Here is a 23,168-nt window from a genome sequence, read left to right on the forward strand (position 1 = left end):
TCGCGCCAATGCAACTCCCCCACGCCGCTCTCTGGGTACCTGGGCCCGCTCGCTCCCCGCTGTCACTCATGAGCTGTCCCGGGCCTACCGGCCGGGCTGTAAATGTAGCGGGGAGTCTGGGGAAGCGGCACGTGGGAGAGCGGAACGTACCAAACACACACGGAGAAGGGGGAGGTGTCCGCGCTGATGAACTGTGTTTCCAAGACCAAACCCAGCGACCCTAAACCTCCCCCCCATCTATGGCACGCGCGGCAGTTAGAGTCCCCACCTCCGTATGTAAATAAGGGAGGCCGTGGCGGGCTTTTGGGCGGGACGACGCTGTCCTGTTCTTGGCTGCCGCGGCGCCGGCGCAGCAGGAGTTGGCCTCGCGCAGGAGATAGCTAGCGGCCGCCACGACCCGCGCTGAAGGGCCGGCGGCAGCACGTGTTTCTGCGGGGTGGCCGGGCGCTATGGAGTTTGAGGAGCTGGGGATCCGGGAGGAGTGCGGCGTGTTCGGCTGCATCGCCTCCGGCTCGTGGCCCGCGGAGCTCGATGTGCCCCATGTGATCACTTTAGGGCTGGTGGGGCTGCAGCACAGGTAAGGGGGGGGTCTGTGTGGAAGGGCCGCCTACTGCACGGGATAAAGAGAGGGGTGCACGTGGGGAGGTGTGGCAGGTGGGGGCCTGCGCAAGTAAGTGGGTCGGGGGCGCGGGACCAGCACCACAAGTAAGGAAAGGGCGACACAGCATCTACGATTGTTTTTTATGTACTCACTGACTGTGCGTTTCCTGGTAGAGCAGAGGTAGGTGCAGGGGGCATCTATCCTAATGTAAAAGCTGCAATTTGTCTAGTGGTTGCTCAGATTTTCTGGAGGCAATAGCCAAAATTGACATCTCTCCTCTTCCCCCTCTCCCCCTCCGTTGCACACTGTAACCCACCATAGCACCAGGGTTCCTCAGAGCTTCCGTTTTGTGATTGCCTTATATGCAAGCCGTGTATGTTCTAACAACCTACGACTGACCTTGGCCTGTTCTAACGCTAGCTCAGAAGCCTGGGGTTTGGAGCAGTTCGTGCTCCTTGATGAGTTAGCACATGTACCGTAGGGCTGAGTTGGGTTTCACCTCAAGTCCCTATTTTTCAATCAACTTCAATAAAGACATGAAGCACAGAGTAAACTATTGCTTATTTTAAATTGAGGCTGTGCTGCTTGATCAAGATTGTTTTTGTATAATTTTGATCTCTCTTAAGCCATCTGTACCTGTTGCATATTTGTGCTACAGCCATGGAATAAATGCAGTGCACAACATCTTGATGCATTTTGAATATTTAACTGAAACCTACTAATAGAGTTCTCGTCAGGTTATGTGAAACTGTATAGGACTGTATACAAATAATAATTATAAGTAAATCTGCCCCAGATTAAAACCATTTGTATGTCATCAATAGGCCATATGATTTATCTCTATTTTCTCCAAATGGAATGTAACTTGCAAACCAAAATTAAAATTCAGCATTAATTGAATTGAATCAAATGTGCTTTATGAAACTCATTTTCTTCTAACTTAAAAGTGTGTATTGAAGCCATGTTCTCTATACAACATTAACAAAATAAATATATAAAAGCAAAATCTGTAGTGGGGGGAATAAAAACTCCTGAGGGGCCCACCAATTAAGGCCCAATCCAAATCCCATTCAAGTGTATGGGGGAAGCCTTTCAATTGACTTTAATGAGAGTTGTCAGCCCTAAAATAAGGTCTTTAGGCTTTATACTGAAATCAACAAGGACATTTAGTAAACTACTAAGGGCCTTGGATTGGCATTGACTTTTTAAAAAAAACAATGAGGAGTCCAGTGGCACCTTAAAGACTAACAGATTTATTTGGGCGTAAGCTTTCGTGGGTAAAAAAACACTTCTTCAGATGCATGGAGTGAAAATTACAGATACACGCATGAATATACTGGCACAAAGCGACAAGGAGTCCTGTGGCACCTTATAGACTAACAGAAGTATTGGAGCATAAGCTTTCGTGGGTGAATACCCACTTCGTCAGACGCCTCTGACGAAGTGGGTATTCACCCACGAAAGCTTATGCTCCAATACTTCTGTTAGTCTATAAGGTGCCACAGGACTCCTTGTCGCTTTTTACAGATCCAGACTAACACAGCTACCCTTCTTATACGGGCATAGTTCTTCTCTTCATGTATCTGTAATTTTCACTCCATGCATCTGAAGCAGTGTTTTTTTACCCACGAAAGCTTATGCCCAGATAAATCTGTTAGTCTTTAAGGTGTCACGGGACTCGTTGTTTTTGTGGATACAGACTAACACGGCTACCGCTCTGATAATTGACTTTAAAGGGAACTCTGGGCAATACATCAGAGGGAAGAATTTGGCCCTTGATATTTAACAATATTTATCTCCAATTTTAAAAGGTAGAAATGACAAAGCTAGCAGTGTATCTGACTGAATCTTTGATCAACAAGGAGGAAGCAGTTGTAGGGAACATGTTAAAAACAGACAGGAGTTCAACTAACAAAGGGCTATTAGCACATCATATGCTGGAGTAAAAAGTGCAGTGTTTGTATAATGTGCCACAAACACTAATGACCTATTTTTATGTCCCTTCTTCTGATAGAGTGGTACACAGCAATTAAAACCTTCTGGCATCTGTGATCCCACCACTTAAAATGAATCAGTAGATGCATAATTTTCATGATTCTTGGTTAAAAAGTTTAGGTCACTCAAATAGGGGTTTTATTCCATTGCGTGTTTGATCCTGTTACACCAGCTTAAATTAAAAAATAACACATTCACTTAAGATCGGTAAAACTCTCCTGAAGACAAGTCCTAAGAGCCTAATTAAACTCCCACTGTAGTCAATAGGAATTCAAGTGGGCCCTATGAGACATATCTATAGTCCCTGACTCCCAGCCTTCTCACATGTGCACTAACTGTGTTGTGGAGGGCATTTAGCATATTTTAACTAACCTTTTCTTTTTTTTAAAAAAGCCTATTTTTAAACCTCTTATGCATCCTCATATACTAAAGACATCCCAGAATTTGTTTTGTGACATTATAAACACCAGTGCTGTGGTGAGTACTATAGAAATGCCTGTCTAAAGCACTGATTCTCAGCATGTAATACAGAAGTTGTAATCTATTTTACTAACTAATAAGTTTAACAGTATCTTCCCCCTTAGCCACAGATCTCCATATATCTAAATTCAATATTGTAGGTTGGATCTCATAAGAGCATAAGAACGGCCATACTGGGTCAGACTTATGGTCCATCTAGCCCAGTACCTGTCTTCTGACAATGCCAGGTGCTTTAGAGGGAATGAACAGAACATCGTTGGCTTGTATTTCTGCTCTCAATAGATAAACTTGATACATTGCCTGTTGTCTTCACACAAGCAGACCCTGTTGTTTTTTGTTTTTGAGAGAGAGTTTTAGCCTCTAGTAGACAGACCTCCTTGTATTATGATCCTGTCAGATTTTGCAGTAGAAGCAAGAGCAAGCCAGTTAAATGCTTGGATTGATGGCCTTCAAGGGATGTGTAGATCGTACAAGAACTGGTGTTAATCATTCAGTATGTGGCTATTTCCCCTCTTAAATCCATACCTAATGTTTCAAGTGAGATTTACACCATGGTTCAGATTAAAAGATCCACCAGCACCTTTTCCAAAAAGTAGTGGTATTTATCCTCTTATCTTGGCTATGTTCAGTAATTAATTGTATTCAGTCTACATAAATTCCCTGTGCCGTTTAAATTGGATAAGATTGTGGCTGTGTCATGCACCTTAACTTTATTTCTTGGTTTTTAGAGGTTTCAATTTAGCCACTCTACACATTCTGGAATGGCACAAGGTACCACTGGGCACCCTTAATTATGTGTTAAAGTTTTTGGGCATTTAATTTTCTTAGTTTAAAAAAAAAAAAGAAAATTCTCAGTAACACAGTGTACCACACATCCCAGCTCTCACCCTTCACTGCTTCTGGTTGCTTTGCTTGGCACTGATTACCCTGTCACAGAACACACTGGCTGCATGTTAATTCCTTCACTGCCTCTGCATCATCTCCTGTCTCTTTGCCTGTCCAGCACAGCTTGGTTCTCTCTCCTCCCCACAAGAGGCAGGTGTCACCATCAAACTTGCTGGTTGAGAAACTGGGTAGAGGGTGCAGAAACAGTGCAGGGGCTAGCATGGAGTCGGTGAGGATTTTTTTTTTGGTGGGGACACACATAGGAGACATGGATGTGGAGGTTTTGGGGGAACAGATAAAGCCCCCCAATATCCCTCGCTGTCCAGCTTGGCCCCCACCATTCCACCTCCTCTTCAATGTACTGTTCCAACACCCTCCCCCACATTCTCTGATCTCCCATTTTCTCTAACTGCTCAGAGACCCCCATACTGCTCCAGTTCTTCTAACTGTCTGTTCATCACACCCATGCTCTGACTACCTGCATATCCCTGCTTTTCTGAGCCCCACACAAATATCCCTCCACTGTTCTAAGTTCCCCCACCTCATCAACTTCACCCCCCCCCCCCCGCCCCGCCCAGATAAGCTCATAGGACCATTGGACCAGCTGGACACAGGAGCGGGAAGGAGTGGAGCTCTGGAATCCCTACCGCAGACCTGAACCTGGTGTCTGGGGAAGGGCTCTACACATCCATCTGCAGCATAGGAGGCTCAAAGAGGTTTGAAGAGGCCCATTCAGATGAACACCCGATAGAGATGAATAGAGCCTGAAAAATAGCTCTGAGATGTGTGAACTATTCCATTAATCTCTGTCAATTTCCCCAGGACACCTTCAGGGGCAGCCGCCTGCCAGATCCCAGCTTACACTGGGGCAGCAGGAAGGCTCCAGAACCCAGCTACATAGACGGTGGGGAGGGTCCCTGCCCTCCTCAGGGTTGGGAATCACTGCTGCCCCATTCACCTCTCCCCACTTTGTGAGGCATATCCCCCTCTGGGCCCCGGCCATTGCCCTGAGAGATGGGACGGTGAATGGAAGGCATCTTCCCTCACCACTTGGCCTCACTGTGATAAGGGGAGGGGTATCCTCTTCAATTAGGAGGGGAGGATATGGGCTAAGCGGCCTCTCTGCCATCCATCCCTATGTCTATGCACTATGGTTTAGCTTGCACTGACCTAGAGTTCCAAACTCAAGGTTAAAAACTTGAATACTACTTCCCCAAAGAAGCAGTGGGTGCCATGCACTAATTGAGATAAAGACCAAGTAATTGAGATCAGACGAGGAACAATTAAAGCCATAGTTTGAGACACAGGTGTGTGGGCAGAAAAAACCCCAGAAGAATGAATTGCTTTGTAAAATGCTGGGGTTTTCTAAGGGGAACTCTATCTTGGGAACTACTTGCTCAAATGTCCCCAAATTTGGATCCTAATGCTACCTAGAACCCCCATAAGGCACAGTAAATTTCAAGACCATGTGAGTCATCCTGTGGATTTTAGAATATTTAGAACAGTTTATCTTTAAACAGAAAAGGACACTCAACACTAACTATAACACAGCAATCATGGTAATCAATTTGACTTGTTAAGCAAAGATGGTTTGTATGAGAATTCTAACTATCCAAGCAAATGAAGTGCTCTGTGTAGAGTCACTTCAGTGGGACAGTGCAGGAGCATACGTTAGCACCAAATGCCTCATTATCATAGAATCCTAGAATATCAGGGTTGGAAGGGACCTCAGGAGGTCATCTAGTCCAACCCCCTGCTCAAAGCAGGACCAATCCCCAACTAAATCATCCCAGCCAGGGCTTTGTCAAGCCTGACCTTAAAAACCTCTAAGGAAGGAGATTCCACCATCTCCCTAGGTAACCCATTCCAGTGCTTCACCACTACTTCACTACTGGACATATGTTACCATTTCTGAGCCAAAGGAATATGAACAGTGGAGGAAGGAAGTTGCTGAGAAAACATGCTACATTTCCCAGGAACAAAGTGAAATGAAAATGGACCATAGACAGCATACACGTGACCTGTTCTGAAAGTTGGCAGAGAGTGAAATTCAGCCCTCTGAAGAGTGACGGTATGCTTCATAAGGAAAAGTAATTACTTTGAAAGTCACTCTTTAAAATGTTATAGTATACTGAAAATGAATATCTGTTTTTTTTCCTGTGCTTCATGGTCTATCCTCTTCTCATGACACTGCATTACTGTCTTTAAAATGACAACTGTCAGTTTCCAAGCCAATGTATGTCATGAGATTGCAGGACTGCTCTGCCATACTCTCTACTGGACAGTAATTTGACTAAAATGTTCTACTCTGAAAAATTACTATTTTAACAACAGATCTTTCTTACCAGAAAAATCTGTCTACTTTAGTGACTAAACTAAGATTCATCTTTGTTTGGTGTGGGGAGGAGGGAGGCTTGTGGGGTGTGGGGTTTTTTTTGTTTGGTGCAGAGCAATGCTGTCGGGGAGACTGGGATTCTGTTCTGTCTTGTGCCTCATTGAGAGAATTGTTTTTACTGCAGTGTTAACTCGGGTAGATAACTTGAATTCTAATGGCACTGTATCCTGGCTTGAATGAGAGCTGTCAGACTGCAATGGGCCTAAACCCACTGTTTGTACTAGCAGCATGGAGTAGCTGAGTCCCCACTGCATTACTAGCTCCAGTGTCAACACCACTAGAGCTTCTAATCCTTCTCCCCATGGGCCAGCTAACTCCAGTTACGCAGTTCTTTAAACTCACTGTAAATACTTCCTCTTGTTTGTATTAAACCTGCTGCCTATTATATTATTGGGTAATCCCTGATTTTTGTATTGTGGGAAAGAGTAAATAATACTTCTCTATTCACTGTTTTCACATCATTCATAATTTTATAGGCCTATCATATCCTTTGTTAGTGATCTCTTTTCTAAGATGAACAGCCCCTTCTAATATTTTTAATTTCTCCTCATGTGGAAGCCTTGATCATCTTTGTTGCCTTTCTCAGAACCTTTTTCCAGTTCCACGGTACTGTTTTTGAGAGGGGACGATCAGAACTGGACACAGTATTCAAGGTGTGGGTGCACCATGGATTTATATAACGATATTATAATAATTTGTAGGGTTGTGTGTTTTTTTTTTTTTTTTTAACCCCTTTCCTAGTAGTTCCTCACATTCTGTTAGTCTTTTTGACTGCTGCTGGGCATGAGCTGAATTTTTCAGAGAACTATCCATGGTGACTCCAAAACCAACTTTTTGAGCGATAGTTAATTTAGAAGCCATCGTTACATACACACACACACACACACACACACATATATATAATATATATATTAATTAGTTGGGATTTTTTTTTCTAATGTGCTGCTGTATAGATTGATAGGGTCAAACAGCTTCTGCAAGGGAAAACCATGTTTGCCTGGTTTCTTAGAATTGTTTGAAAAAGTTTCTAAAATAGTAGATAAAGTCAACCCAGTGAAAATAACTTAACTTGGATTTTCAAAAAGCTTTGCATAAGGCCCATCATAAGATTAACAGGGAAAATAAATAACAATGGGGTAAGAGGCAGAGTCTTGTTGAGAACTAAAAACTGGCTAAGTGATAGCAGTCATAGGGAATGGTTGTCTCTTAAAATGGAGAGTGGATAATAGGGGGATTTCTGTATTTCTTATATGTATCAATACTTAGGGGGAATTTGGTTAACTGTTGACACAGAGTTGTTTCAGTTATTGAAATAATAGGGGGTTATGAGAAACACCAGAAAGATTTAGACACATTAAGGGGGGGAGTGGAATGACCATTCTCAGATATTTCTAAAATGCTTGTCACTGTAGTACGTAATGTTAACTTGAGCAAATGAAAGGTAATGAGTCAGGTCAGACTGTCAATGTTTCATTTACTAATTTGTTGTAAATTTACAGGAAAAAGATGTGGATTGTCCTGGATAGCTTTATGAAAAGGTCTAGTGCAAGGCAGCAGGAGTGTGACTGACACATTGGTTCTGACCAGTTGTAGTGAAACTGACCAGTCTTATTAATTTTTATACTTCTGCTTGAGCAGAAGGCCTGGCACTAGAATTTTCTGTCTGCAGATTTAGGAAAACAGCACAGCATCAACACAATAATTGGGTGAGATTTTTGTTTTGTTCAGAGGAAGCTTGTATTTTTCACTTCCCACTCACTTTGCTAAAGAAAGCTGTGATAAAACCTTCAAGATTTGAAGGTTATGAATGTAGAGGAGGAGGAGTAACTGCTATGATGGTCAATAAGAGTGTACCTACAAGGAATAGGGTGAAATTTAAAGCAAAGGAAAATCTAGGCTTAAAACAAGGTGAAGTTTCCTTTCCATTCAGTCTGTTAATCTGTGGCATAGTCTCCCAAGAGCAGTGATGGGAAACCCATTCCTGTTTAGGTTTAAATAGCTCAAGCACAAATTTCTTGTATTTTAGCAATCCTATACTAGTATGGATGGACTAGATAATCAAATAGATCTCTTCCATCTCTCATCTGTGGATTGTTTGTATTTTCTTTTTGCATGCGAGTTTGGTAGAAAGTTCATTAAACCAACCTGTTTTATAGCTGGAGGATCACCATACAGCTGTGTTCTGCTGATGTCTTGTGTTTCCTCCTGTTTACAAAGCCTTTCTAAAAGTGCTTTTTTGCCTTCTGTTACTGTATGCATTCTGTCTGTTAAACTTCTTTGAAACTGTACTACAGCTTTCTCAGAAGCACTCTTCTTAAGCGGACCAGGTGATGATTCTGTAGAAGAAAGCACGGTATGTTGTTGGAGAGGGAGAGAGAAAGAGGCATAGCAAAGTGGGGAGTCTACACTGAATAACTCTACAGACTGGCATACACTTGTTTTCTAAAACTATTATTCACCAATCACATCTTGATGGTGGGGAGAAGAATTGTCTGATGTATCTGGGTCATAATTAGAACTAGTCAGGAATGCTGTGATAAACATTTTTCTGTTGAAAAAAGCTGATTTGTCAAAACTGAAACTTTAATACCATGTCCAACAGGGAGTGAATCTGACCAATTTCATGTAAAATCAGTGTTAAATCTCAGGTATTCAAACTTTTCTACTTGCCACTCACAAGTGCTCTCTTCAGACTGTTTATAAGCTCATAATAAATGAAAATATTTAATTGCCCAGCCATAGTTCATTCTTAGCTTCAGTTTATACCTCTTTTCTGAGCAGGTTACTCTCAGAAATGTTGTGACACTTAGCTGATCTGCATATAGATCTGAAGTCCTTTTAGTGACTGCAAACCTGTTTTTATTTTTTTTAACTTTGTGCACCCCCTGGTTCTAATCCTGGAGACCATAGTCATCCTTGTCTTTTTTTCAACATTTTGATAGATTTGCTGTAATATGTAGACTTGTATTGCTCCAGAGATGATCTTGCTAGATTTCTGTATAATGCTGTGCTCTATTCCTTTCTCTGTATCCCAGTGCTTGCTTATTGTATTCTAACTACTGCCCGATATCAAGCTGATAGTGCTTCATTTTTCTGTACACTACTGTCCTCCGATCCTGTCTCTGAGCAGTGTGTTGAATCTTGTAACCACTTAAGGTATAACTCATACGGTCACAAACAAGGAAAACCCTTTTCCTGCTAGTTGACACCTTTTCTGTGTTATGTTGATCCATCCTATACAGTTTATCTTTAGGAAAATGACTTTAAAAGTACAAATGGAAATCATGATTAAAATTTGGTTATTTAAATAGCTCTGATTTAAATCAGTCCACCCTTAACCAAGCCAATTGTTCAGCAAATAGAACATCACTTTAAGTGATCTTCTAGCTAACCATTTACATTAGCCTAGTGGGTACCGTGCCAACAGTCTCTTGTTTAATCTGTATTTCCATTATTTACTTACTAAGGAAAACATGGTACCTCTCTTTTGAGTTTTTGCTGACACTAACACACCAGTCTTCTCCCTTTAGCGTGTTTCCTTTTGTTCATGATAGTGATTCTAGAATCTTCTCAGTATGGAAGTTTAGGCTCACAGGTTTATAGGCTTCTGGTGCTTTCCCTGGGGTCTTTCTCTTTAAATATGGGTGTCATGTTAGTATCTCACCAGTGTCTAGTGGGCACCAAACACCTCCACTCTTGAGTGGTTTTTATTTGGCCTTCTTTCAGATGGCTCAGATGCCATCCATCCAGTACAGTTTCTTTACCTTTTCTGAGGTTTTAGAGTTCAAGGCCTGAGAAATTTCTGTTGCTGACATGTTTCTCTCCCTCTTAGTGAGCACTGGGACAAAGAAATCAAACCATTTCCCCACAGAATCCTGAGGAAACCTCTTGATTAGCCTAATAAGTAAGGCTATGTTTTAGTAAAAGTCATGGACAGATCACCAGCAGTAAACAAAAATTTACGGCCCATGACCTGTCCATGACTTGTACTATATACCCCTGACTAAATCTCAGGTGGGGCTTGGACAGCGGTGTGCGGCCTGGCTCTGTGCTTCCCTGGAAGTGGTGACATCCCCCTCCCTCAGCTCCTAGATGGAGGCGCCTCTGTGCGCTGCCTCCACCCCAAGCGCCAGCTCCCATTGGCTGGGACCTGTGGCCAATGGGAGCTGTAGGGGGCCGTGCTGGCAGGCAGAGGTGCCTCCACCTAGGAGCTGAGGGATGTCGCCACTTCTGGGGAGTCGTACCTCCCCCATGAGGTAAGCGCTGCCCAGAGCCCTCACCCCCTCCTACACCTGAGCCCTCCCCCCCCCCCCCAAAAAAAAACCCCTGCTGCTGCTGGGAGAGGGGAGCACAGTGGCCCAAGACTGCCCCAGCAGCAAGCAGCCTGTGCAGCTGGCCCTGGGACTGCCCAAGCTGCTCAGGTGGCCCCTGGGCCAGCCGTACCAGCTGCTGCAGAAGTCACAGAGGTCCCGGAAAGTCACAGAATCTGTGACTTCCATGACCTCAGTGATAAACTTGCAGCCTTACTAATAAATGATTGATTGTTTTACAACTTGAATATTTGATTAAACTTGCACCTAGCATTCAACTCTGCAACAATATTTGCATATCCTCAAAAAGGCAAAACTCTTACCATCAGATGCTTTTCTCTTGATTCCCCAAGGTCCTGTGTTTGTGGTGATGTCTCCCACTGACTCTTATAAAAGAAAAACAAAGTATTCTATGAACAAATATACTTTTAGAGGTGTTCTAAAAACAGACAAACCAAAAAAGTCTGTAAGTAATGTTTAGAGAAGGTGGCTCAGAGCAGCAATCGGAATGTCCTGGACAGGTTAGGTGCCACTAGAAAGTATGTTTGCTTTCACAAATCCAATGCCAAAATCAGATGAGCTTTGCTACAAAGTTATCACTTGTCAGTACTCCTTTCTGGTGCTGACCTGAGAGACAGCCATGAGTTGACACTGGTGTAAGACTTCATTACGTTCTCAAATGATTCATTGTCAAATTATAGCATTACATTTTTTTCTTCAATGCAAGTTTGTGAAGACCACATTAGAATTCCAAAATGAAAGCAATATCTTGCATTGTTTATTAAAAAAAAAATTTAAACTTGAGGTTGATTCCGTTTATGAAGTAGGTAATAATTACATCTGGGCTAAAATATAATCCTAGGCAGCGATGTTTATCAGCCCATGACACAGCTGTTATCAAATTAACGGGGAGCACTTTTTATTATATAGAAATGGGCTCCCTGTTCTTTACACCTTCACTTTGCTTGGATACGATAAAGCCTATGCTCTTATTTGCTACTGCTCTCAGAATTCACCATCCATATAATTTTACAAAACCTGTCTGACCATCTCTACAACCTGTCACTTCAACTAACTCCAATGCTTAATGTCAAAGATAGCAGCAGAAAATTGTCATGTTTATAAGTTTTTAGTCTTAAGAGAGTGGTATTTTCACTACTGGTCTAATACCTGATATGAGATTAGAACTTTCACATCCCCAGCTAGATGCAACTAGAGGTTGTCTTCTGAAGATGCAATCAACTTCATCGTAAAACCTCATCTTTCGTCTGGGATTGCCAGGATGATCATTTTCTTTTTGCAGTGCGCGGTATTCATATTTTAAGTTCTTGTACTTTGTGCGACACTGCTTCCAGTCTCTGTCTATGCCAAATTTCATTAACCTTCTGGCAATCTCCTCAAAGATTTCTTTATTTCTTGTTGCTCCTTCAAGCATTTGTTGTATCTTCTCATCTGACCATATATTTATCAGAGCTCTGACTTCATTATCACTCCAGTGTTTTCCTGCTCCTGTATCATGAACTGTAATAACCCTAAAGTGATTCTGTGCTTCATCCAAAGGAATTAAATTGTCTGAAAATATGAATGAAACAAATAACTGAGGATTGCAGAATACACACAAATAAAAGTATATCTGTAGCTAAATTTTATTCAGTAATGGAGTGTGGAGAGAATTAACATTTAAACTAGGGTTTCTGAATAGTTTGTCAGGAACAACCTTGGAACTTTAAAGGTGTATATGTTGCAATAATATATAGGAACAGTTCAGTCATGCATGCAAAAATATTTTTCTGCAAATAAAACCTAAGTTGCCTTCGGATGGCAACAGAATTCTGTCTGTGTGTTTTATTGTTGCAATGTATTATTAACTTTAAAACATTTGTATCAAAGCTGTACAGAGAGTAGCAATTAGAGTTCAAGCATAAACAGCAACTTCTGTATCAGCAGTAAGAAGAGGGAATATTTTCATATTAACTTTAGAAGTAGAAAGGGATGTACTAGTACAAAAGCATTATGAAGGCGAAAACTGTAGCAGGTAGACACTAGATGAACAAAAGCCCAGTATCTAGATGTTTCCTAGTGTCCAGGTGGTGACATCAATCATAAATTGGGTATAGAGCAAAGTGTGAGTGTAAGTTCGAACACCAAGAGGAAGTACGTTTTGCTACTATATGGGAACAAGTACTGTATGAAATAAATGGGACAGTCCAGCAAATTACATAAGCAGAAGCTTAACTGCAGACATGGGAATAGTTCTTTCAGCTTTAATGGCCTGTTGTTAAGCGTGTGCTTATGTAATTTGTTGGAATGTGACCTCTGTTCATAGTGATTGTGTGGTAGGAGCGCTCTCTCTGGTGCTCGTACAGAAAGTACCTATATGCACTATGACTCTATTCTAGCAGTTCTTGCTGCTAGAACAGAGCCTAGTGTGTGGACGGTGCTCCTGCCCCACTGAATAGAGTTGGTATAGGGACTGCTCCTCAGTAAATCAAGGTATTGGAGGCCATTTCAGGGGGTTCAAACCCAATAGCTGCCACCAGGATCCAGTCTGGAGGCTCCGAGCATACATACTAGGGAATATGAAGGGATTGTGGTTCCTACCATGATTATAGATGCACCCAAACTTGAGTGAAAAACACATTTTTGTTTCGAGTGTAGATTAGATGATTTCACTTCAATTAACTTGAGACAGTACTGATAGAACAATAGTTGATCTAACTGAAACCTTAAAATGGGAGCAATGGTTTACAAGATGAATGTATACATTTTACCTCAGTGTACAATCAAGACAAGTGTTTTGGTAGCTAAAAGTTTACTATGTTTCTCTCTGACAATTCAATTTTATCCACAGCTGAATTGAAGTAGGTAATAAACAATGGCACCTGGAATCCATAGTAGAGATCAGATAGCCTTGGGCTACTGTGATTGAAATTACACTTTTTTTTTTTTTTTTTTTAATAAACTGAGATGTGTATAACTAGACACTTACCTGTCCCAGTTATCTGTTTCACTACTGATGGGCCAGATATATCCTCTGAAGTAGTGCTTATAGAATCATCGTCTAGCAAAAAATGCAGTTTTATGTTAAATCTGTTTAGATATGTGAATTGCGTATATTCTCCCCACCTTCTGCAGATCCATAACAACAACTTAAATTAAAAAGATTGTAGTAACATTTAACGCTTAGATACAACTGTCTCAACCAGTTTGCCTCGCCTTTCGAAAAAATAATCAGAATTAAGCTAAGACATTTTTTACTTATCCAATGGATCTCCCCAGTACTTGGCAATTCAAAATATTGCCAAGCAAATACAAATGTGATGTAAATATAGACTGTACTGTAGCTGTTTTATGCCTCACTTCTCATTCTGTATAACAACTATATATTCTACACATTACAAGTTACTTAGCACAGGAACTCTGTTATGTTTGGTTTATAAAATGGACAGAAGTGGCAGAGCCACAGATTTGATGAAGCAGCCATCCCCCCATGATCGTGACCTTTACATTTTAACCTGTACAGTTCTAATTATTAGCTAGAGATGGTCCAGTGGTTAGGGCACTAGCCTGGTAATGGGAAGCCCAGATCCCCCTGTTTCCTGCTCCACCACACACTTCCTGTGTGCCCTTGGGCAAGTCACTTAGTCTCTCTGTGCCTCAGTACCTTATCTATAAAATAGGAATAATTGTACTTCTCAGAAGGGTATTGGGAAGGATAAATATGTTAACCATTATGAGGCACTCTAATATCTCAGTAATGGGGCCCAGATAAGTACCTTAGGCTCAGAGGTCTTCCAGGGGGTGCATCAACTCATCTAGATATTTGCCTAGTTTTACCACAGGCTACATTAAAAAGCACTAACAAAGTCAGTACAAACTAAAATTTCATAGATATGGATTTGTTTATACTGCTCTTTAGACTATACACTGAAATGTAAGTACAATATTGATATTGCAATTGATTTATTTTATAATTACTGAAAAATTGCTTACTTTTTCCTTTTTACCATATAATCATGTGCTGTGTCACTTTTTTTGTACTTTTGTCTGTTTTTGTACGTTTTTAAGTGAGGTGAAACTGGTGGGTACACGAGACAAATCAGACTCTTGAAAGGGGTACAATAGTCTGGAAAGGTTGAGAGCCACTGCCTTAGGTGGTATCTTCATTGCCAAAAAACGGTAGTGGTGGTGGTGGTGGTGGTGGTGGTGGTGGTTTGTTTTGTTTTTACATAAAGATAACTCTGTTAATTTCTAGCTATCTTGAGTTAAAGTCATAATCCTAATATTATTCAGCTGTCCTTGAAGGAGGATAGCATGGCTGTCTATCAGTCCTTCTCCCCCCCCCCCCCCCCCGCGCCCCCCTCCAATCACCTAGGATTTATCTTGATGTAGCTAGTTGAGGTACAAACTACCTCTGTCTTGTCTCCACAACAACTTTTTTGCTATGAAGACAAAGCTTTTGATAGACAGCTAGCCATGTTATCCTACTTCAAGGAAAGATGTGTGGGGAGTATTCAGTCCCCCGCCCCAATACTCTTTTTGTGTCCATTTTAATTCATTTAAAATACTTAAGGATTGTTAAAAACATCAGGATTGTGTCCTTTCTTGTTTGTTTTTTTCTTCTCTTCAAAGGCGTGTGCTTTTGTTTTGTTTTGTTTTCATTGTTCTTGTTTTTTCACACTGCAAGTGTAGATCCTTTCTACCCTATATTTACTGGAAGGTTCAATGGACAGTTGAAAAATATTAGGATTATGTCTTTAAAAATTAACTGAGAGATGTGACTTTAATGTAGATGGTTTAAACTCTTTTAAAGGGCTTCTTTAATGTAGTGGGCTGATGTAGTGGTTATCAAGTAGGGATTGCCATTTGGCTTTTCACATGTGCTGAATCCCAATGGTGCTTTCACTAGAGAAAATAGAGTTCCATCGAGAGATGGAATGATTTTTGTGCCTCTTTGGAGGGAGCCATGTTCAGCCTGCTTCAGTTGAAGGGAAAGACTCTAATGTAGGGCTTTATTGATACCTTATCTGTACTGTTCCATTAATCCAGATTTGCATTCTGTATAGTACACAAATATCTATTAAATAGTAATAAAAATAAAAAGTTAAAGGTTTTAAGCTTGGTTAGGAATCTTCAGAATTCTTGAAAACATCAGTGTTCATCAGAACCCAAGTCTCCTGAAACAAGACTTTTTTTCTCTCAATCAGGTTTTTATGTAAACACTTTGACTTCTTCAAGACTTCTTCAATTTTACTGCCCAATGGGATTTTTGTCACTGACTTCAATAGGGCTAGGATTTCACCCTTTCTGAGGTTTCAGGGTCTGGAGGAAGGTTAAGTTTTCTCTTCTTTCCTTGTTTCTGGATACTTGGATGTCTTAGGCCACTTGGGTTTTTAATGAAGGACAGAACTGTGTACTGTTGTAAACATATAAGATCACTAGTAAATAAGCATGACTTTATTGGATGCAATCAGGATAAGTGAAATAACTAATTTACATGTACAGTAACTCCTCAATTAACAACGTTAACCGGGATGATGTTATGTTGCTGATTTATTAGGAAACAAGCTTGTTTAAAGTTGCACAATGCTCCCTTTTAACGTTGTTTGGCAGCTGCCTGCTTTGTCCACTGCTTGCAGGATTCTCTGGAAGAGCCGCCCCTCCTTGTGGGGATTAGAACCAGGGGGGCCAGCAGCTCCCCTAAATTTCCTGTAAGGTATGTGGCTCGGCAGCTGCCACGCCACCAGTTCAGGTGGCCCTCCCCCCACTGCCCTGCTGCTCCTGCCCTGCCCTCTGCCTTGGAGCTGCTCCCAGGAGCTTCCTGCTTGCTGGGGGATGGTGGGAGAGGCGTGCTTGTATCAGGATGTCCCCCTGCTCCTGCCCCCTCCCCCTGCTCCATACCCCCTCTCCACAAAGCGGAGGAGGGGGACAAGGCTCAGAGACAGAAAGGAGGGAGCTTGCTGGAAGCTGTTGCTTCCTGTCTGAACTGGCTGATCCCCTTAAAAGGGCACCATACTTGAAGTGGGGTCAGCATACTTAAAGGGGCAATGCATGTGTGTGTCTGTGTGTCTCTCTCCCTCTCCCTCTCTCTCATGCAAGTACCCCCAAGCCTTTGGAAAGTCAGCACCTGTGCAGCCATGCATGTGCTATCAGGAGGAGGGCATGGTGCGCTTCAGCTGGATAGCGTGGGCTCCTCATCATGTTCAGTTTTTTTCAGGGAAGTGTTTGTAGCTACTGCCCAGCATCTATTGTGTTTCCTCCCTCCTGCCTCAGTCCATGCTGCCTTGTAGAGTGTGAGGCTACATTAACAACCGCGTATTAACCCTTGAGGGCTCAGCCGAGTGCTAGTTCATCATTTAGCAGCAAGGCATTCCCTGGGAAATATTCCACCCTCTTACTCCACCACCTCAACCAAGCTTCACAATCATTCATTGCTGTGTACAATATTAAATTGTTTAAAACTTATACTGTATATGTATATAATTTGTCTGGCAAAAAAAAAAATTCCCAGGAACCTAACCCCCATATTTACATTGGGTGCGCTTAAGAATTAATTTCCCCATAACATTGTTTTGCATAAAGTTGCATTTTTCAGGAACATAACTACAACGTTAAGTGAGGAGTTACTGTAGAGTAGTACTTAGCAGTTATGCAGCTCTTTTTACCTTCATTATATTTTGAAAGGATTTTACAAATATTTATATCTTCATAATATACCTAAGTGTAAATTTTATAGAAAGGCAAACTGAGATTCAGAAATTATATTTCATGCCATAAACCAACCATTAATTGTCTCATTACAAAAATTTAGCAAATTATTCCATTATTGTCCTTTATGGGAATCTTTGCACTTTCCTCTGAAACATAGTACTAGCTACTGTTGAAGATATGATACTGAACAAGAGGACCACAGGTCTGATTTGTATAGTGATTCTTATGCTTTTAAGTGACCTGTCCAAGGCAACCCAGTGAGTCAGTGAGAGATAAGAATGCAGGAATTCCTAACTCCTAGTCCCAGGCTCATTCCTCTTAACCATGTTGTGTTTTTAACCTATTTGTGTACTGCTGTCTTTAAGTGATTCATATTCTGGAATGGATATTACATGACAGGAACAGAAAACCAATTGATTCACATAGTACGCAAATGAAAGTATTCACATGACATCTTATTATTCATAGTATCATTCTACATGAAAAGTTCTTGCTGCATTCATGTGACCTGGTTGTGTCTCTGAACCTAGATGGATATTTTGCTCTGGTCTCAATATAGTTTTGTCTCCCCCATACAATGTCACCTTCATAGAATTGCTTTGATGTAGTTCTGGTTGTCGTAGAAATCCTAGAAATGTAGGACTGGAAGGGATCTTGCTAGGTCATCTAGTCCAGTCCCCTGCACCGAGGCAGGACTAAATATTATATAAACTATCCCTGACAGGTGTTTGTGTAACCTTTTCTTAAAACTCTCCAATGACTGGGATTCGACAACCTCTAGGTAAATTGTTCTAGTGTTTAACTATGCTTACAATCACTAAGTTTTTCCTAGTGTCTAACCTAAATCTCCCTTGCTGCAATTTAAACCCATTACTTCTTGTCCTGTCCTCAGTGGTTAAGGAGAATAATTTATTACCTTCCTCTTTATAACAACCTTTTATGTACTTGAAGACTATCAGGTTTCTGCCCCCTCAGTCTTCTCTTCTCCAGACTGAAACAATTGGGTTTGTTTAATCTTTCCTTCTAGGTCATGTTTTCTAGACCTGTAAACATTGTGGTGTAAATCTGTGGTATCTTAGTGCATTTTGATGCAGTGTGGGAGACCTGTAGATTCCAGATCAGCCTTGTACCCTTTTATCCCAAATGTGACTTGGTTTTGTCCTTAATGACTTCTATGCTCGTTGATTCTGAAACATCAGTATTTCTAGTCTACTTCCATGACAAACTGCAAATCTGTTTTTAATTAGGCCATTTTTTCTCAAATGCTTGACATGAGATTCATTTATATATTAGTGATTTGAATTCAATTTCTTATTAAAATAATTCATAACATCTCTATTGCAATTATTGGATAGTGATCCATACATACATCTCTTATAAGAACTGCGCTAGCATAAAATGGTTTTAAAAGCCTGAATAGACTTAAAATGGCAACTTTTGTTGAGTGGCAACTATTTTAGGTGTTTGGCCAATACTTTCTAGTGTTTGGATAAAATAAGATGGTATTTGTGTGCACATCAAATACAAAAAGTAAGTGTTCTTTTTTTTTTTTTAATTCTTGATTTGTAAATTAGCATGTTTAGAGGAATCTTGTGTATGTACAACTAAATGGTGAGATAAAACAAGAACTGTATTTGCGCTACTGAACCCTTTTTAAGAATGTTAACTTCACTTCATAGAACAGTATATTTCTCCACTAAAATGGGATATACTTCCAAGATAATTATGGAAAACTCTTAACTTACCTATGTCAATTGTCTCTTTCTTTATATGCGTAGATTCCAAGTCTTCTGGGGTGAAATTAATGAAGTCCTCTTTATCTTCAGGGATTTCTGTGTAAATTCATATAATTATTAATTTTTAAAAAAAAATCACGGTCTTAATTTATTTCTTAAACATCACCACTCTCACACCAGAGCTTCTGTAACAGCAAATGCATGCTGTTGGAGTAATAACTCTCATTGTTAATTCACTTAAATATTTTGCTTTCTTGGACTGTTGGCTAAAAAATCAGATGGCAACACTTTTTGAAACAAACCTGGGATATCCTTAAAAAAAAAAATTCTTCAAGTTAGAATAGAATGCTAGGAGTCTACTACAGGCCACCTAACCAGGTGGAAGAGGTGGATGAGGCTTTTTTTAAACAACTAACAAAATCATCCAAAGCCCAAGATTTGGTGGTGATGGGGGACTTCAACTATCCGGATATATGTTGGGAAAATAACACAGCGGGGCACGGACTATCCAACAAGTTCTTGGACTGCATTGCAGACAACTTTTTATTTCAGAAGGTTGAAAAAGCTACTGGGGGGAAGCTGTTCTAGACTTGATTTTAACAAATAGGGAGGAACTCGTTGAGAATTTGAAAGTAGAAGGCAGCTTGGGTGAAAGTGATCATGAAATCATAGAGTTTGCAATTCTAAGGAAGGGTAGAAGGGAGAACAGCAAAATAGAGACAATGGATTTCAGGAAGGCGGATTTTGGTAAGCTCAGAGAGCTGATGGGTAAGGTCCCATGGGAATCAAGACTGAGGGGAAAAACAACTGAGGAGAGTTGGCAGTTTTTCAAAGGGACACTATTAAGGGCCCAAAAGCAAGCTATTCCGCTGGTTAGGAAAGATAGAAAATGTGGCAAAAGACCACCTTGGCTTAACCACGGGATCTTGCATGATCTAAAAAATAAAAAGGAGTCATATAAAAAGTGGAAACTAGGACAGATTACAAAGGATGAATATAGGCAAACAACACAGGAATGCAGGGGCAAGATTAGAAAGGCAAAGGCACAAAATGAGCTCAAACTAGCTACGGGAATAAAGGGAAACAAGAAGACTTTTTATCAATACATTAGAAGCAAGAAGAAGACCAAAGACAGGGTAGGCCCACTGCTTAGTGAAGAGGGAGAAACAGTAACAGGAAACTTGGAAATGGCAGAGATGCTTAATGACTTCTTTGTTTCGGTCTTCACCGAGAAGTCTGAAGGAATGCCTAACATAGTGAATGCTAATGGGAAGGGGGTAGGTTTAGCAGATAAAATAAAAAAAGAACAAGTTAAAAATCACTTAGAAAAGTTAGATGCCTGCAAGTCACCAGGGCCTGATGAAATGCATCCTAGAATACTCAAGGAGCTAATAGAGGAGGTATCTGAGCCTCTAGCTATTATCTTTGGAAAATCATGGGAGACGGGAGAGATTCCAGAAGACTGGAAAAGGGCAAATATAGTGCCCATCTATAAAAAGGGAAATAAAAACAACCCAGGAAACTACAGACCAGTTAGTTTAACTTCTGTGCCAGGGAAGATAATGGAGCAAGTAATTAAGGAAATCATCTGCAAACACTTGGAAGGTGGTAAGATTATAGGGAACAGCCAGCATGGATTTGTAAAGAACAAATCATGTCAAACCAATCTGATAGCTTTCTTCGATAGGATAACGAGTCTTGTGGATAAGGGAGAAGCTGTGGATGTGGTATACCTAGACTTTAGTAAGGCATTTGATACGGTCTCGCATGATATTCTTATCGATAAACTAGGCAAATACAATTTAGATGGGGCTACTATAAGGTGGGTGCATAACTGGCTGGATAACCGTACTCAGAGAGTTGTTATTAATGGTTCCCAATCCTGCTGGAAAGGCATAACGAGTGGGGTTCCGCAGGGGTCTGTTTTGGGACCGGCTCTGTTCAATATCTTCATTAACGACTTAGATATTGGCATAGAAAGTACGCTTATTAAGTTTGCGGATGATACCAAACTGGGAGGGATTGCAACTGCTTTGGAGGACAGGGTCATAATTCAAAATGATCTGGACAAATTGGAGAAATGGTCTGAGTTAAACAGGATGAAGTTTAACAAAGACAAATGCAAAGTGCTCCACTTAGGAAGAAAAAATCAGTTTCACACATACAGAATGGGAAGAGACTGTCTAGGAAGGAGTACGGCAGAAAGGGATCTAGGGGTTATAGAGGACCACAAGCTAAATATGTGTCAACAGTGTGATGCTGTTGCAAAAAAAGCAAACATGATTCTGGGATGTATTAACAGGTGTGTTGTGAGCAAGACACGAGAAGTCATTCTTCCGCTCTACTCTGCTCTGGTTAGGCCTCAGCTGGAGTATTGTGTCCAGTTTTGGGCACCGCATTTCAAGAAAGATGTGGAGAAATTGGAAAGGGTCCAGAGAAGAGCAACAAGAATGATTAAAGGTCTTGAGAACATGACCTATGAAGGAAGGCTGAAAGAACTGGGTTTGTTTAGTTTGGAAAAGAGAAGACTGAGAGGAGACATGATAGCAGTTTTCAGGAATCTAAAAGGGTGTCATAAGGAGGAGGGAGAAAACTTGTTCACCTTAGCCTCTAAGGATAGAACAAGAAGCAATGGGCTTAAACTGCAGCAAGGGAGGTCTAGGTTGGACATTAGGAAAAAGTTCCTAACTGTCAGGGTGGTTAAACACTGGAATAAATTGCCTAGGGAGGTTGTGGAATCTCCATCTCTGGAGATATTTAAGAGTAGGTTAGATAAATGTCTATCAGGGGTGGTCTAGACAGTATTTGGTCCTGCCATGCGGGCAGGGGACTGGACTCGATGACCTCTCGAGGTCCCTTCCGGTCCTAGAATCTATGAATCTATAAATACCATGTGATTTCTAATTGGTCAGTTTAAGTGTGTGAATGGAATTTACATCAATGAATTTTTTAGATGGTAAGCTCTTTGGGGGAGCAACTATTTCTTACTGTGTGTTTGTACAGTGCCAATGGGACCCTGATCTCATTTGGGGCCTCTAGGTACTACAGTAACACAAATAAAATAACAATGAACTGACAATGCATGTGTGCATTTTATAGGGTGGCAATATAGTGATTCTGGTAAAGGGTCTGGTACAATGACTTCCATGGACTGATTTCAGTGGGCATTGAATTAGACTGAAAAAGGGCAAGAAATGCATAGTCTGCCTTCTCAGTGGTAGTGCATTGTGATGCCATGTTCACAGTGTATCTGCGATGGAAGACTGACAGTAGAGGAGAATGCTATACTCGCAATCCACAAACAAGACACATTCTAAAAATGTGCCATTTGTTTACATTGTGCTACCATGACTTGCCTTTTTCTCTGCTGGCTACTGCTGACATGCTTCTATGCTTTTTCTCTGGGATGGGGAGGAGTGCTTGTCTCCCATTTAATTGGTTCTCCTCCATTTGGTGGCACTCCCTTTGTGACTGGCAAATGAGGCAAGAATTTATTTGTATCCTTATTATGCAGCTGGAGAAACTGATAGAGAGGGTAAAAGCGCGAGGCTGTACAAAGGGTCAGTGGCTGGCTTCTAGGCCTGTCCCCAGTCCATTGGAGAACACTGCCATTAAACATTAATCAACAAAATGTGATCTGTAGCTTTAACAAGTTCTTAAAAATGTACTAAAATATCAGTGTGGACTTGTTTTGCTTTTGTCAATTGTTGCTTTGCTTTAGCCTTCTGTACAACATTCACATCATAATGCTCATTTCCTGTGAGCCAAGAATCTAAACCGTTTTAGCAGTAATTTCAGAAAAGAGCTGAAAGTTTAGCAAAGGGCACTCTGGGTATGTCTGCACTGCTGTTGGAAGGGAGCCTCTCAGCCTGGGCAGACAAACTTTCACTAGCTCGGTTTAAGCTAGTTTGTGAAATATAGCAGTTTGGATGTTGCAGCTCTGGTTAACCAACTGAGCTCAAACCTACGGGGTCAGGTAGGCTTGAAAGTCTGAGTTATTGCCCAAGCCATAGTGTCAACCCTTTTTTGCACGCTAGCAAGTCTGTCTACCCCGG

The 23,168-nt window shown here is 41.1% G+C and overlaps 1 protein-coding gene across 2 annotated transcripts in view; it reads left to right on the forward strand.

The window, feature by feature from the left end:
• Window positions 1-363: 363 nt before the first annotated feature.
• PPAT (phosphoribosyl pyrophosphate amidotransferase) overlaps window positions 364-23,168 on the forward strand; it is a 61,988-nt gene continuing 39,183 nt past the window's right edge. For both annotated transcript variants that reach the window (XM_065404629.1, XM_065404630.1), the window contains exon 1: window positions 364-577. In XM_065404629.1, the coding sequence (XP_065260701.1) occupies window positions 450-577 (128 nt within the window). In that variant the 5' untranslated portion in view covers window positions 364-449. The remainder of the gene's footprint in view (window positions 578-23,168) is intronic.

Source organism: Emys orbicularis, chromosome 5, assembly GCF_028017835.1.
Source record: "Emys orbicularis isolate rEmyOrb1 chromosome 5, rEmyOrb1.hap1, whole genome shotgun sequence".
Lineage (NCBI taxonomy): Eukaryota > Metazoa > Chordata > Testudines > Emydidae > Emys > Emys orbicularis.